Below are 16,010 nucleotides of genomic sequence, written 5' to 3' on the forward strand. Positions count from 1 at the left end.
TCACACGGATTTTTGGTTTTTGGGTGTACCTGTAGCAGGAAGAATCATGTCAATTCCCTATAGTTCAGTGTTTCTCAACTCGTGGGTCGCATACCCATTTTAAGTGGGTCGCGGGCGTTTTCCTTAGCAATATTTTTATTGCTAAGAAGAAAAAACAAATGGTCTATTACACTGAACAGCAGATGAGTAAAGGCCCTGCTCAATCTCTTTTACCTATTTAGTCTATTGGCACATTTAAGGGGAACCACATCTCAATTCATTTTGATTATGTTAGTCTTATTTCATTTTTTTACCCATTATAATGGTCCCAAGAAAGTTAGTGACAACGGGAAGGAAAAGTGGAAGACAGCAACAATCAAGTCGAAGAATGAAACGATTGTGAAATAGTAGAAAGGGTGTACGGGTGTCTGCTATAGAAGCGCAACTGGAAGGTACAAGAAATGGTTTCAAAACATTATATTTTAAGCCTTTTCTCAGTATACTAGTTTTTATTTCATAATTAAATAATTATTGATGTTTATGTGCGTACACACGTAAGTAATATTTTTTTAGATATATTTTAGAATGTGAAGAGTTCAAAGCAGTTTTAGAGAGTTACTTTTGGTTTTACTTGACTTTGTTTTATGAAGAAAAAAAAGGGATAATAATCTATCTCTGCTTTAAACTGCACAATCCTTTCATGGACTACATTTTAAAAGGGGATTTTATTTCTTGATTTGGAAAGCAGCTTGTCATTAGGGTAGGATGTTGCGTCCTGAAGTCAGACTATATGAGAACCAGTGCTCTAGATGACCTTCACGTTACGTTTATGCATTTAAGCTTATTATTCAAATCAATATTGTTTTTATTGAATTAAGTTTTTATACAACCAGGATGTGCTGAAAAATACTCAGTGTCCCTTTAAATCATTGATTGTGGTTTATTGAAAAAACACAAATCACAAATGTGCAAATAAAACACTTGTACAAAGAACCAATAAAATCAGAAACGAAAATCTACAAATGATAAAACAGGGCATCATTAAAAATGAGGGCGATGCTAGTGTTCCGACGTTCAAAATCCTTAAGGAAAACATCTCACTGTCAACATGGCCTTGGTATGAATATCATTTTTTTGGGATACATTCATGAATCAGTTTTCAAGACTGGTGATCAACACATAATATCAGAACAGCAGTATTTTACCAGAAACTGTAGCTGTGCATGTTATCAGAGGCAAACACAATTTTAAGGCTGCTGAGCATCCTGCAATAGGTTCACGTTGGAAGCACGGGTGATGTAGCATAGCTAAGGTGCTGAGAAGTTCAGAGTAAGGCGGCTGAGGAACAAAGAGGTACGCATAGCCCGCTTCCGAACCGGCCCACAACAAGTGAGGTTAGCGTGAGCATAAATTACGCATTTTGTCGGGTGGTTCGTTCTCAGCTGCTATCTTCGGGGTGGGCTGAAGTGGGCGGAAGGGAGCACACAACGTCCGCATCCTGTTTTATCCAGCGCCCGTCTCCAGCTTGTTTTTGGTCCGCCTGTTGCTCTGAATACTGGATGAGAAGGGCGCCTACTTGCTCCTCGTCCTTGAACGGATTGCTTTGGAAACTGGACTCCAGCCATGCTCGATACTGTGGGCAGATACGTATGAGAAAAATATAAGTGTCATGAATATGACTGACTCGAGCTTTGACCACTTAGCACTGAGGAACAGTTTATTATCAGGCTGACAACTGGCCATATTTTGAGATACTGTATTTGTGACAGCTATCTATATCAATACTGTCCAAAACAATTTTTAACAGCTGCATCTAGAGGTTTTTAAAAGTTTCTATTGTTAACCCTTTAAGACCAGAAATAAGAGTGATTTAAAATAATTCTAAGGAAAATCACTATATTCTGATATTTAGGGAAATTTCACATAGAAGTAAAAAAATGGTTTAGCGCTCGGCATTTTGTAATTTCACTTTTTTTTTTAAATTTTGTGATGATGGCATTTCAATTGACAACCTCAATTTGCTTTCTTTCTTTCCTTATTTTTTTAGGATTTTTTTTATATGGGGGAGAGAAGTCCTGTTTTGTTTGCTCCCGGTTGGCTGCCCACAGTGTGTTGTTTGGCCGGGGAGCGTGGTGTTAGTGTCAGTTTTGCCATGTCCCTTTCTTCCCGTTTATCACTGTTGCCGCTTTTCTAATTGGTTCCCGCCTAGCCTGGCTCCTCACTGCGTTTTCCCGCTAATTCTGCGGCCACCTTTCGTTGATCGGTCTGGGATAGCCCCCATTGCCAGCTCTCCGTGTTTTGTTTTTCTTACCAGTTAGCCCATTTTTGGCAGCTCGCCTATTCTTGTATCGTTACCGCATTGACCTGTGACACAATGTATAGGTAGTCTCCAGAAAAACTACCAAATCATTGCTTAAAATACTTATAACCTCTTTCATTGATTAACACACACAACAATATGGCAACTGGCTTGCTAGGGTGCGGGTGTTTCCTTGGATGATATCACAGCCCAGGATTACAAAAACAAGACATGCAGTCTTCAAAAGGTATTATTTCGGAAAATAACTGTAATATACCGAAGAAATACATTTTAAATATTTTATGCAAAAAACACGTTTTATTTCCTCATATTTTGCATATTTAAGAATTTGGGAATACCTTAAATAATGCAGGAAAGTCCCTAAAGAGGCCTTACAGTGACAAACTTGTCGTTCATACCTCTGAGACTTGCGTGGTCTGGTATTCCTGCAACTGCTCTTGGAAGCCGCAGTTGGGCCCGACAAAGGAGCGGACGGCCTTGACGGCAGTGAGACACTCTTCCCAACTGTAGTGGGTGACGGTCATGAGGTAGGCCACCACCATGGTAGTGCTGCGTGACACTCCTGCCAGGCTGCACGACACACATACACACAATCTGAGAGCCCAAGCCTAATGTATATATTAACCAATCACAAACTGCTACATCCTAAATCTGCTTGACTGATTAAACGGTGCTTCATGTATTTGAGGCTATAATTTGCTACTTTTGTTTAAAAACTGGGCCGCACGGCAGCACAGTTCTAAGGTCATGAGAACTTCCTGTGTGGAGTTTGCATGTTCTCCCGTTCTTGCGTAGGTTTTCTCCGGGCACTCCGGTTTCCTCCCACATTCCAAAAACATGCATGTCGGGTTAATTGGCCAGTCCAAATTGTCCCTAGTTGTGATTGAGAGAGTGAGTTGTCTGTCTCTCTCTGTGTGCCCTGCAACTGGCTGGCAACCAGTTTAGGGTGTCCCCTGCCCACTGCCCGAAGATAGCTGGGATGGGCTCAAGCACCACCGCAACCCTACTGAGGATAAGCTGTGCAGATAATGGATGGATGAATGTTTAAAAATTGTTTCTAAATCCTTTGCTATTTTTCAACCATGCGGCTTTTACATTGATGCGACCAATTTATGGATTTTTTTCTAAACGTCCACCAAGAAAGACTGCACTGAAAGGGTGATAGCAGAAAGAGTGACAAAGGTGACATTTATGTACAGAGGAAACCGCTAGGTGGAATATATGTGTAGAGGAACAAGAAGAAATCCATCTGATGCATCTTTTAGTGTGCTGTGTTACTGCAAACAAAATAAAAGTAAGTTATTAAAAGTTTAAAAAATCCTTGTGTATCATTTTTCTTTGTTTGTGCAGTACTTCCTCGCTATATTGCGATTTACTTTTCACGGTTCCGATATTTCGCAAATTTTCATAGTGCATTGTGCACTGCATTCTGATTGGCTAAACTCTCACTTTCCCCCTTTTCAACTTGTGTATCAATAACGTTGCGGTTTTAATATGTACACGAACGTAAAAGCGCAATGAGTTCACATTGATGATTAATATTATAATTTGACAATACAGAAGTTACTCGTGTTAAAAAAAAACTTGATCAAGTTCAGTACTTATTGGTTCAACAAATGCTTGCAAAATGTTTTTCCTTAACAAATATGCTCAGTGAAGCATATTTGTTAGGGTAAACATAGAAGATTGGTTGGATATAGCATTCTAAATTGCAGTCTTGTAAAATTAAAATGTATCATACTGAAAAGCACTTCAGACTCATTCAAAACTGAAAACTCATGAGCAATCACCTACCAGTGCACAAGACACGATCCACCATTCAGGCGACATTCATGGATGAAGCGGATGCATTCTTTAAAATGTTGCAACCTGTAAAATAAATGGAAAAGCTTGAAATGCACACAATCACAATGAAATAATCATATTGTATATATTGCATATTGGGGGAGGAGCAGTTCTAATCAAATGGGATGGGTTGAACATGATCAACTGTATAGAGTTGGTTTGACATGAAATAAATAACTGTAAACAACTCATATTAGACAGTTGTTAAAAAAAAAACATTGAGGGGCTAATCTCCAAAATGTTTTGTACCAAAAGACTACAAATGTGTAACCTTGGAGTTAAAGCATTAAATCTTTAAAACAAGTTATTGCCATTTGAAATCTTTAACTCAAGAATTATTACAGCAATATAGCTTTAACTTCAAAGATGTAAACAAAGTTGTGCCGCAGAGATGGAATAAGATAGGGCTAGGACCTTAGCCTGGCCTTTTGGCTGAGAGTAAGTGTCCCGGCTCCTAGGCTTTGTAGCGTATTATGAACTGACCGATAACGGATAATGGATAATGAATAACGAAGATAGAACAATAACCCTTAAAAACCCCAAAACCCCAAGATAATGAATAAAGAAGATAGAACAATAACCCTTAAAAAATCCCCCCCCCCCACCTGTAAAGATTGAACATTGCGTTTTTGATGTTACCACTTGAGTTATAACGTTTTTTGACATACAAGGTGAAAAAAACAACTCTGAAACTATAATAACCCAAATATTCAGCATTCAAAAAAATAACTTTTAAACTAAACCTTTAAAGCAGGCAAGTAAATCAGGCCAGCCATACATTTCTGAGCATATCAAAAAAGAAGTAAGTCTCTAGGTCAATTTAGAATTGAAACTATTTTACTGATCCAGAACAGAAACTCTGAATCCGACAAAGAGCCAAACTGAGTTTGACATCTTTGCATTAAAGCATTGGCCTGGGAGTTAAAGTACTAAAGCACATGAGGTGTTTTTTTAATCAAGCCCGGAGCAAATTTCAAAATAGGATTAGATGATAGTGCGAATTTTTCTTCCAAAAGAAGAAAGCACAAAAATAATTTGAGAAAGAGCAGCTTGATCTGAAAAGATATGATTGAGGATCTGACTCTGTGTTAGTGTGTTGCAGCGCTGGTATATTATACAGCACATTTTGACATTACAAATAAATTCCTGGTAACGGAGGCGCTAGTTTTCACGAATGGCTATGTCAATTTATTCTTCAACAAACAATGAATGATGGACAACTGACTGGTATATAAACGTCCTTTTAATTATCTTGCATTTTAATTACATTAATGATAATAATTAATTTAGCAGAGTCTCCAGCAACATAGAAAACTAGTGCTCATACCAACACACATATGTTGTGGATGGAAGTCCTCCTGACAGACAGTTGGGAAACACTGATAGCGTTTAAGATCATTTAGAAGCAGAAGCTTGATCTAAAACAGCAGACGACAGTGACCAGCTGCTGGTTACTCAACAGCAGACAAAGTAACAGTCTCCGGCTAAAATAGGCTCAGTCCAGCAAAACTTCTTCCTCAGGCTCGCAAAGTCCACTTCAGAATTTGTCTCCTCAGCACTTTTTGATATTGTCCTAGCACAATCATCTTGTTAAAATATGCCAAAATTAACTTTGTGAAAAACAGTTTATCCTTAAACAGCTGAATCTGGTTATATATGTATACATAGACCTTACCCTTTGTTTTGTTGTTCTGTCAGAAAATATGTAAAAATGCATCAATCTTAAAATTGGACCACGAAAAAACATGATTTAAAAACTGAACCTGTCCGCCTGTCGGGAACCTAAGGCTCGGGAGCCATATATGGCTCTTTTGATGACGGCATCTGGCTCTCTGAAAATTTCTGAACGAAACAAATCAATCAATAATGTTACTTTAGCAAAATAAATAATAATAACAATAAAGTCAGAAAAAAACATGTAAAAAAAATAAATACACACATTTTAATTTATATATATTTTCACCTGCAACTTTTCGTTCAGGCACGCAGCTAAGAGCCAATCTGTTCTCCGGTGAGCGGGAGGGTCCGCTACCCGGAAAGTCTAATTTTAATGGATAATTTACAACAATCTGCACAAGTCATTTTGAAGCAAAGAAGTAATATTTCCTCGTTTTTGGTTAGCTTTTTTATGCAGAGTGAACCCTTCTAATCAAGAAGATGACGAAAAGGAAAAAAGATGAAGATTACCGTACGTTTCAGCAGGAATGGACAGAGCAATTTGCCTTTATTGAGAGAGCAGGTTGTGCTGTGTGTCTTATATGCAACGATAAAATTTCCTCGATGAAAAGGTCAAATATAAAGAGACACTTCGACACACGCCATGCCACATTTTCAGCGAAATATCCAGTGGGAGACAACAGAAAGAAGGCCTGTCAAGAACTACTTTCCACAGTCCAGGCTAGTCAGCAGCAGCTCCGTGTATGGGCCAAACATGGTGATTTTAACTCTGCTAGCTTTGCTGGTTCTTTAGCAATTGTGAGGAGTGGGAAGCCGTTTACAGATGGCGATTATGCCAAATCATTCATGCTTAATGTGGCCAACGAGCATGTTGACGACTTTAAGGATAAAGATAAAATAATCAAACGGATAAAAGATATGCCTCTTTCAGCAAGAACTGTGCACGATCGTGCCATCATGATGTCGAATCAAGTGGAGAAAAAACAAGTGAATGACATAAATTCAGCGGAGTTTTTTTCCCCTTGCTTTGGATGAATCAACAGATGTCAGTCATTTATCCCAGTTCAGTATTATTGCATGCTATGTTGACGGTCACTCGCTGCGTGAGGAAAGTCTTGCCGTTTTGCCACTAAAAGGGACAACGAGAGGAGAGGATTTATTCAAGTCTTTCATGGAGTTTGCAAATGAAAAGAATCTACCAATGGATAAACTTATTTCTGTGTGTACCGATGGTGCTCCGTGCATGGTGGGGAAAAACAGAGGATTTGTAGCGCTGCTTCGTGAGCAGGAGAACAGACCCATCCTCAGCTTCCACTGTATTCTACATCAGGAGGCACTTTGTGCGCAAATGTGTGACAAGCAGCTTGATGACGTGATGTCACTGGTCTTTCGGGTGGTCAACTTTATTGTTGCCCGAGCTTAAAACGATCGCCAGTTTAAAGCACTGTTGGATGAAGTGGAGAATAATAATCCCGGTCTTGTTTTGCACAGTAATGTGCGTTGGCTGTCAAGAGGGAAGGTGCTTAGCCGTTTTGCAGCTTGCCTGAGCGAAATACGGACTTTTCTTCAAATGAAAGGCATCGAGTATCCCCAGCTAGCGGACACGGAGTGGCTCCTCAAGTTTTATTATCTTGTGGACATGACTAGACATCTGAACCATCTCAATGTGAAAATGCAAGGCATTGGAAATACAGTCTTATCCCTTCAACAGGCAGTCTTTGCATTTCAAAACAAGCTGGAAATCTTTACTGCGGATATTGAGACTGGTCGTTTACTACACTTTGAAAAACTGAAAGTATTTAAAGATGAGTGCAGAGCAAGTGACTCCCCTGAACATTTTGATCTCCATCAGCTCGCAGTTTTCACATCTTCTCTCCTGATGTCATTCAAAGCACGCTTTGGGGACTTTTGTGAGCACACTAGTCTTTTTCAATTCATCACTCATCCGCACGAGTGTGAATTGGACAAAGTAAACCTGAGTTTCATCCCCAATGTCTCTGTCAGAGATTTTGAAGTAGAAGTTGCTGACCTGAAGGCCACAGACATGTGGGTTAATAATTTCAAGTCACTGAATGAAGATTTGGAAAGCCTTGCACGAGAACAAGCAGAGCTGGCAGGCAAACAAAAATGGACAGACTTCAGCGCGCAGACCAGCCGATTGTCAAAACCTGGAACGCGCTTACCGTCAAGTACAAAACACTGCAGCGTGTGAGTCTTGCTGTATTGACCATGTTTGGATCTACATATGCATGCGAACAGTCATTCTCACACCTAAAACACATTAAAACCAACCTGCGATCACGTTTAAAAGATGGAAGCCTAAACGCCTGCATGAAGCTGAACCTCACCACCTATCAACCGGACTACAAAGCCATCAGCAAAACCATGCAACACCAGAAGTCGCATTAATAGTAAGTCAGAAGTACTTTTCTTATTAATAAATACCTTTAATTTTATTTTGAACAACATGTTATAACAGAGTCTTATTATAATATGTATATTGTTGGTCTTCTTCGATTTAGATAATAAATTGCTGACCTGAGGGCCTCGGACAGCGGTGAACAAGCAGAGCGGGCAAGTAAACATGGACAGATATGAATAAAACCTCAGCCTGCAGACCAGTTGATTGTTATAATTATAAATAATTGTTAGTTTTTGTTATTAACTTACAATGTTGTTCAAAATAAATTCTGTCTTATTATACTATAAACTCGTAGATTTTCCTCTTCCATTTAGCTGTTTTGGTATTAAAATATACATATGGCTCTCCTAGGGTTAGATTTTAAAATTTGGGTTTTTTCGGCTCTTTCAGCAAAAAAGGTTTCCGACCCCTGATGTATACCGTAAATTCCGGACTATAAGCCGCTACCTTTTTCCCAAACTTTCAACTCTGCGGCTTTTTCAGTGATGCGGCCAATTTATGTAATTTTTCTAACGGCCGCCAGCGGCGCTCGAATACAATAGGTAAGATTTAAACTGCAACCACTTAGCTTGTACACAAATTAAATTAGCGTAGACATTTCCTCATCATGCAAATTGCAAAAAGAAAGGCACATGACGCAACTTTCAAGCTAAACGCAATCGAGCAGTCCGATATAGAACTTACTTTGAGAGCGTGATGCTAGCGTGTTTTGAATAAGGGAGCGTGGGACAACGTCTAAATGACAAAGTCTCTTTCCCATATCGAAGGAAAACGACTTTGATGACGTCAGTTATAAGGAGGAAGATGGGGACGGTATACCGTGCTTACTACAAGTACGGTATGTTTTTTTAACAGAGCTATTTACTGTGTATCGAGCGTGTTGATCGTAGCGTTTTGCTACCCTTCACAGGCACGGTTTGGGATGAAAGTTATAATATTATTATTAAAGCTTTGAAAACTCTCTCGGTGTACCGTCTTTCTTTGTAAATATTTGTAACCATGTATAATATGTATTTGCAACTGTGTACATTTTTGTAATGTATTTATTTTAGAAACTTATTCTGATATGTTTTGTACAAGCAAATGAGAAAGAAGGGGCGGGGCAAACGCGGGCTGACGGGAAGTGGAGTAAAGGTGAGACGTGTTTGTGGACGCGGCCGACAATAGTGGATATATATTTTTCCCACCCTTACCTTTGGAAATATACACTTTTTTCCTTGGATCACTTTCAACGGGCACCCGGACTCTGCAGGTCTGCATTATATCTTAAGTACCGGTATCATTTTCCGTTCATTTTGCCGGCTGTGTTTTTTGGACTGTATCGTTAGTAGTGTCAATAAAATTGTTTAAACCAAACCAAGATTTCCTGTTTGTATTGCGTTATTTCAATGTGGGCGCATGCAGCTAATATACAGGTGCGGCTTGTGTATGTACAAAATCGGTTTTCCTCCCGAAATGTAGTGGGTGCGGCTTATAATCAGGTGAGCTCTATAGTCCGGAATTTACGGTAGATATTTTCGAACAATAGACTCTTGAAAAATAACTATGTTTCAAGCACATTTAGTTGAATAGCAATGTAAATGTTAATGTTGATAGTATGATTTAGATTAGAGGTCGGGAACATATTAATTGCAAGCAAGGTGGCTCAAAGATAAAAATTCACTTATTTAACACATTTGGGCCAGGGTGCAATGCAGTGTTTTCACCACAAGTGGCAGGAGCTCTGTAGTGCTTTTCAGCCTTTAAGTCTGCTAAGAAGAAATGTCATCAATATTTTTTCAGTGTCACTTAGCCAGTGAGAATATGCATAAGAGTGTGACACCTTACTTTTACCATTTCCTGGATATTTTTTCCAGCCTAGTTTTTGCAAATTATGAAAAAATGATGAATAATAAACGATGCGCATGAGGACTATTTCTGACCCCTGCTTTAGACAAACATACAAACTGCTTTGCATGTCTGGTCCTTCTTTTGGGCCCAAAATGTGCAAAAAAAGTGGGCAAAAAAAACAGTTAGGGATGCAGCCCTAAACAAGTCCATGTTTCAGATCAACAACTCAAAGGATGAGAGAGGACCTTGTGCAAAAGGAGGGACCCAGTTGCTGTCTGCTAGCGCAGTGAAGCGGCAGTTGGCCCGGCTAGTCGCTTTAGTCAGAATTGGAGATTGTGACACAGCGGGGATCATTAAAGTGCCGGATGGTCACAGGCAAAAGCCAGATGTCGCTGAAGTTTCCTTCCTCTGCTGCCTGATTGTGAAACTGGGGGTCAGACCTCTCTTGGCTCTTTAGCAACAAAGCTTGCTTTATCATCTACTTACAGTCACTCTCTCAAAGTACAAGTTTTGTAGATTAGATGGCTATCTTAAATTACAACTAGGGAAATATCAATGACCCGGATTCACAGGTAAACTATCGTTCGCATCTACGGGAAAAGCAGAAATAAATAAAAGTGAAACAAATCTGAGACTGCCTTTTTTTTTTCACATCAACCCCGGTCATTTAGGCTTTAAAATTTTACACTTTATGGTTCAGATTAAGTTTCAGTCTCCAAGCAAACGTTATCCTTTTTTATCTAAGATACATACATAACCCATGAGTACTTACTTGTGGATGTGTTTAACATGAACTAAGAGTCAGTAAGGCCATACTGTATATTATTGCAGCGTAAACATTTGTGTAAAATCGGATCACGTTGAAGTCCATATCTATGTTCACAAAGATTTCCAGGCCAAAATATTTATATTTTATTATTTGGAAAGATAGATATTTTTCTGTCTTGACAATAACATTTAATTTACATTTAACAGGCTACTTTTGTTTTCTATACAACACAATCAACCGGCCTGCGATTGGCTGGCAACCAGTTCAGGGTGTCCCCTGCCCACTGCCCGATGATTGCTGGGATGGGCTCCAGCACCCCCGCGACCCTACTGAGGATAAGCGGTGTAGCTCATGAGATGAGATGAGACAATCAACCGGCATTCCGATAGATCCTCTGAACGACCCACGCCTTATTTTTTTCAGATTTAAAAGGATCATTTAAATACAATTTTTTAGTTTAAAAAAGTTATAAATTGCATATTCCGGCAATACATTTTTTTAAATTTCCATTTGTTTCATGCTTAATCATGTACATTTTAATAATGTTTTTTCCTCATATTTCATGTTTTGCTACATTCCTGTTTATCATTCTGTCAAACGTGATACAAGGGCTAAAGCTACATAGAGATGGAAAAAAAAACCAAGGTGGCTCATAGGTCTATAGCAAGGGTGGAGGGTCAGCTCATCATGCTTTCAACATAAAAAGATGACAAACTATTACACCATCAAACATTTTCTGCAACATTTACATTCAATAGGAAGTCATCATTTTTGGCATACTAGCTAAATGATGAGGGGGGTGAGGGTCAAACAGAGTTGCCGGAATGTTTGATCTTACATTACATAATAAGAATGATAAACAATACCCAATTCAGACAGAATTCTGATAGGAGAATTATATATGCGTGTCTGCTTTAAACTCACAGATTCTGGCTGGATGCATCTGCTGCATGAATACAGAGGTAGGTCTTGTCCTGCAAGCATTCACAGTGTAGTAATAATGTTTAATGTGGGCTCCTATCAAACAAAATCTCAGTTAATGACAGGGTTCATCATCCATTTCGATCGATAGTAATCACTCAAAATTACTATTGTAAAGGACATTTAAAAATGGCAGACAACTGTATTGAAAATTTGTTGAGCAGGTCCACAACTAAACACTATCATGACACCCTTGCATACACTATAGCTCATTACTTCCCTCTGCTGGCTAACAATACATCACATTTTCAAAACATTTGGAAAGTAATAACTCAATTAAAAACATGAGGCTGTATTTGGTTCTTAAAGTCTTGTCAAAACTGGTGTCGCACCAACCTCAAAGACAGGAGTGGCATTGTTGTACACAGAAAGGATGTGGGTGATACCGTTTTGTGACAGGCTTTGTCGGTTTTCTGCATCTGGGTCAAGGACAGCGGAGGAAAGAGCTCAGTTACTGAAAAAGCATTAGAACATTCTGAGATAAAGCTTCTCAAAAGTAAAATCCCAGTAAGTCACTTGCTTGTGTTTAAGTGTAGTAACATTCAATTAAAGTCCAACGAACCAAATCAGTTACTGCTTACCTCTAATGTTCCCAAGGTAAAGTCCGTCAACAACCTGCGAAGCCCAAGTCACAGACATGTTTTAGTCATCTTACATCTCTTCATGACAGTCATGCTTCAAAAGTTTCCCATAAAATGGAACACGTGTCTCGAGCGGAGCCTGATTGGATTTAAAGCTTAGAGATTAAGAACCAAGCACAGGAAAGGCAACGTTGCCCGTCAGGGACATACAAGGCCTGAAGCACTGGAGCGACACCAGAGAACAGTGCCCGAACAGCTAACTGATAACTGAAATGTCACACGGCATGGTTGTATGAGCTTTTATCAATAACCTTTTTATTACTTCAGGCATTTATATCCCCTTCATTCAGTGATAATGAACCCATTTCATATAAATACATTGTAATTATTTACTAATAATCACCAGAGACCTTGATATATCCATTCTTTCAGTTGTTAATCAGTCTCTACAAAGGTTTACATGGGTTTTTAGTTCAAAGTCCTTGAGTTTAAAGTACTAGACAGGCACAGTCTGGACAAAAGACTAGTGTGAAGCAGTCATTTTGGAGATTTTACACTGAATTAAGTTTCCTTTTTGTCATAGCCACTGTGGTATATAGATGATTGTTTGCATTTTTGTCAGCGCACCTGCTTCACCAATACAGCATGGCCTTTTTCATGAATACATATGGCTCAGCTATAAAAATGTTTTGTTGTTACCATCACATTATTATTACATTGAGAAATATGTATATTTAATCCATCCTATCTGGCAACCCACAGAAAAAAAGGTCATTCATTTCATCCATCTATTCATTCATTATCTGCACCGCTTATCCTCAGTAGGGTCGCGTGGGTGCTGGAGCCCATCCCAGCTATCTTGGGGCAGTGGGCAGGGGACACCCTCAACTGGTTGCCAGCCAGTCGCAGGGCACACAGACAGACAGAAAACGCTTCCACGAAAATATTTTTAGTTATGAACTACTTGTATCATTAACTGTTAGTAACTACCAAGAAGAAGAACGCCTGGAGAGAGATGGGCGCCACCAGGTTTTATTTGCCAAAGACACACACAGTAAGTGGTGCCCCCTACAACCCTGGCGGTTAAAGCGTGAACTGTTTTATACACAAATATAATGTGACGTTGTGTTCCACCTTTCTGCAGTCCGTACCCCTATCTGGCAACTCACAAAAAAAAAGGTTATTAATCTTATCCATCCAATTATTTTCCGCAGCGCTTATCCTCAGTAGGGTCGCGGGGGTGCTGGAGCCCATCCCAGCTATCCTCGGGCAGTGGGCAGGGGACACCCTGAACTGGTTGCCAGCCAGTCGCAGGGCACACAGAGACAGACAACTCACTCGCTCATTCACAACTAGGGACAATTTAGACTGGCCAATTAACCTAACATGCATGTTTTTTGGAATGTGGGAGGAAACCGGAGTGCCAGGAGAAAACCCACGCAGGCACGGGGAGAACATGCAAACTCCACACGGGGAGGCTGCGGTAGCTGGACGTGAACCCTTAACCCTGAATATCGGCACGGTGCGGCTGTTCGCTAACCACCCGCTGTGCCGCCCACGAATATTTAATTTTTATGAAAAATCATGAAGAAGTACAAGAATATTTAATTATCCATACTAGGTAGGGGATTTTAGTATCGATCCGATCCAAGTAAATACATGGTAATATTGATCAATACCAATATTTGTTTTCTTGGAAATATCATGGTCATTGAATAATAAAACCTTTCCTCCTTTGAATTATTTATAATTACGATAAACACAGGAAAACTATTTTAGGAACTGAAAATGTTTCAATTTTTTTTCACTACAATACAAACTTTAACGGTATACAAAAATATAAATATTTCTATTACAACTGTTTCAGAACAAAAGCCAAGGGGTGAAACTGATAAAGGCAGAAATGTACGAAAAATACAAATAATGTATATCAATGTAACTTAATAAAGAACTAAGATACTTTCCATTGCACAATATTTTAAAAATAATCTCAGTAATCCAACTACAGCGCCAATTGTCTCTCATTGGCACCATAGTGACAAAATATTTAGGGGTTTATGTCCAGGAACAGTAACATGTTAAAATTTTGGTTGCACCTCATTGCTTTCTGCAGGGCAAGCTTTTTTCACGTGTTTATGTAAATTTGTAGTGTACCAGATCACTTTACCGCACACTTTACCATTGTCCTTATATGTAGTTGAAAAAAAAACCCACACTGCACTGCCCTTCTAGTTTGTTTCTGTCATTTTTGACAGTCTGGTGGCGACCATCCCTCTCCAGGCCAAAATATGTTTCCACCCGGTCTCGACGGACATCATATAATACCACGTTATGTTTTATGTCTTAATAACTGAGACCTCCCAAAAATTATTATAATACTCTTTGAATTTATCCTTCATTGTAACTAGCCACATATTGGTCGTCGTCATGAGGAAAAGCACTTTAAAATGAGACCCATATTCACACCAGAGTATGAATACGCTGCTTATACAAACTCTCCCAAAGAAAAACAAAAAATAAGATTGTATGCAAATAAATGTTACCATTTCAACATTGTACCGTAATATTAAAATACGTTCGAAAGAAGGTAAAAATCAAAAGGCTCGCGAGCTAAGCTAATGTCAAATGGCCTGATTCGATCCACATCTGAGTCATCGTTTGAGAGGTCGTAGTCATATTTTGTAAAAATCAAAAAAATTATTTTGCAGAATAAAGATGCAAAAATTGAAGAAAAGGAAATGTTCATTGTAAATACTTCATGACTTAGTTTCATTCGTTTCGACTTACAGTATATACACATGAACGTTTAGATTTATTTTTAAAAACTCGCGTGTTTTGACGTTGTGTTTCCTAACTAAATTGAAAGAGATACGGACCTTTCCAGCCATTGGTATTATGAATGATGTTGCACCGAGAAAACATTTTATCATTATTAGCACTTGTTACAATATCCAGCTCAACTTATTAACAGTCCTGGCTGTCAACATCGACATATTTAAAACTTCGCCCATTACATGACACGTAACACACAACTAACTTACCTTATTCATTCCGTTGCCCATGGTGGTCTAGTCGTCGCGTAACGGTGAAAAGTCAAGGTTTCTTAACAAATAACTAAACAGGAGTACAACTTTTTCAATATATTAAGATGTGAAAGAAGTGTTTTTGTTAAATAAACTAAAATAGAAATGTATTCAACTGGCAGTTCTACTGTTCATTATGTGTTGATGTTTTCCGGTTTTTGACGTGAAGCAACACGTCTTTCCGGTAAGTGACGTCAATTAAAGCGACAATTGAATACTCTTAAGAAAAAGCGCATTTGAAGGCCATAAAACAAATGATGTTTGCAAACATTTTGCCATTTTTATGCAACTTTAATGTTTTTTTTGTTTGTTTTGTTGTATAGTTGACTATAATGTCACGCAACTTTGCAATGTTTGTGAAAAATTTATACAGGGTTAAAATGATTCCTGGCCTTAATATTGATAATACATCCTATATTAGATTTGTCCAATACAATTGTCATACAAAGACAATGAAAACTATCAATGAAATAATAGTAACAAGGAACCTCCCCATGTTGAGCGCAAGGATACCAATTTAATT

At 38.7% G+C, this 16,010-nt stretch overlaps 1 protein-coding gene across 2 annotated transcripts; it reads right to left on the reverse strand.

Moving 5' to 3' along the window:
• Window positions 1–895: 895 nt before the first annotated feature.
• Window positions 896–15,664, reverse strand: dusp22a (dual specificity phosphatase 22a). Of its 2 annotated transcripts, XM_088334611.1 has the most exons (7): window positions 15,446–15,664; window positions 12,405–12,438; window positions 12,160–12,242; window positions 11,767–11,816; window positions 4,094–4,168; window positions 2,698–2,869; window positions 896–1,612 (listed from the first exon to the last, which is right to left on the reverse strand). In XM_088334611.1, the coding sequence occupies exons 1-7, from the start codon at window positions 15,464–15,466 to the stop codon at window positions 1,418–1,420; spliced, it is 630 nt and encodes a 209-aa protein (XP_088190737.1). In that variant the 5' UTR covers window positions 15,467–15,664; the 3' UTR covers window positions 896–1,417. The 2 variants fall into 2 exon arrangements, with proteins under 2 accessions (XP_088190737.1, XP_088190736.1); XM_088334610.1 differs by lacking the exon at window positions 15,446–15,664 and having other exon boundaries at window positions 12,405–12,462.
• Window positions 15,665–16,010: the final 346 nt, after the last annotated feature.

This window comes from Urocampus carinirostris, chromosome 4 (genome assembly GCF_059441175.1).
Source record: "Urocampus carinirostris isolate Australia breed hairy pipefish chromosome 4, RoL_Ucar_1.0, whole genome shotgun sequence".
Classification (NCBI taxonomy): domain Eukaryota; kingdom Metazoa; phylum Chordata; class Actinopteri; order Syngnathiformes; family Syngnathidae; genus Urocampus; species Urocampus carinirostris.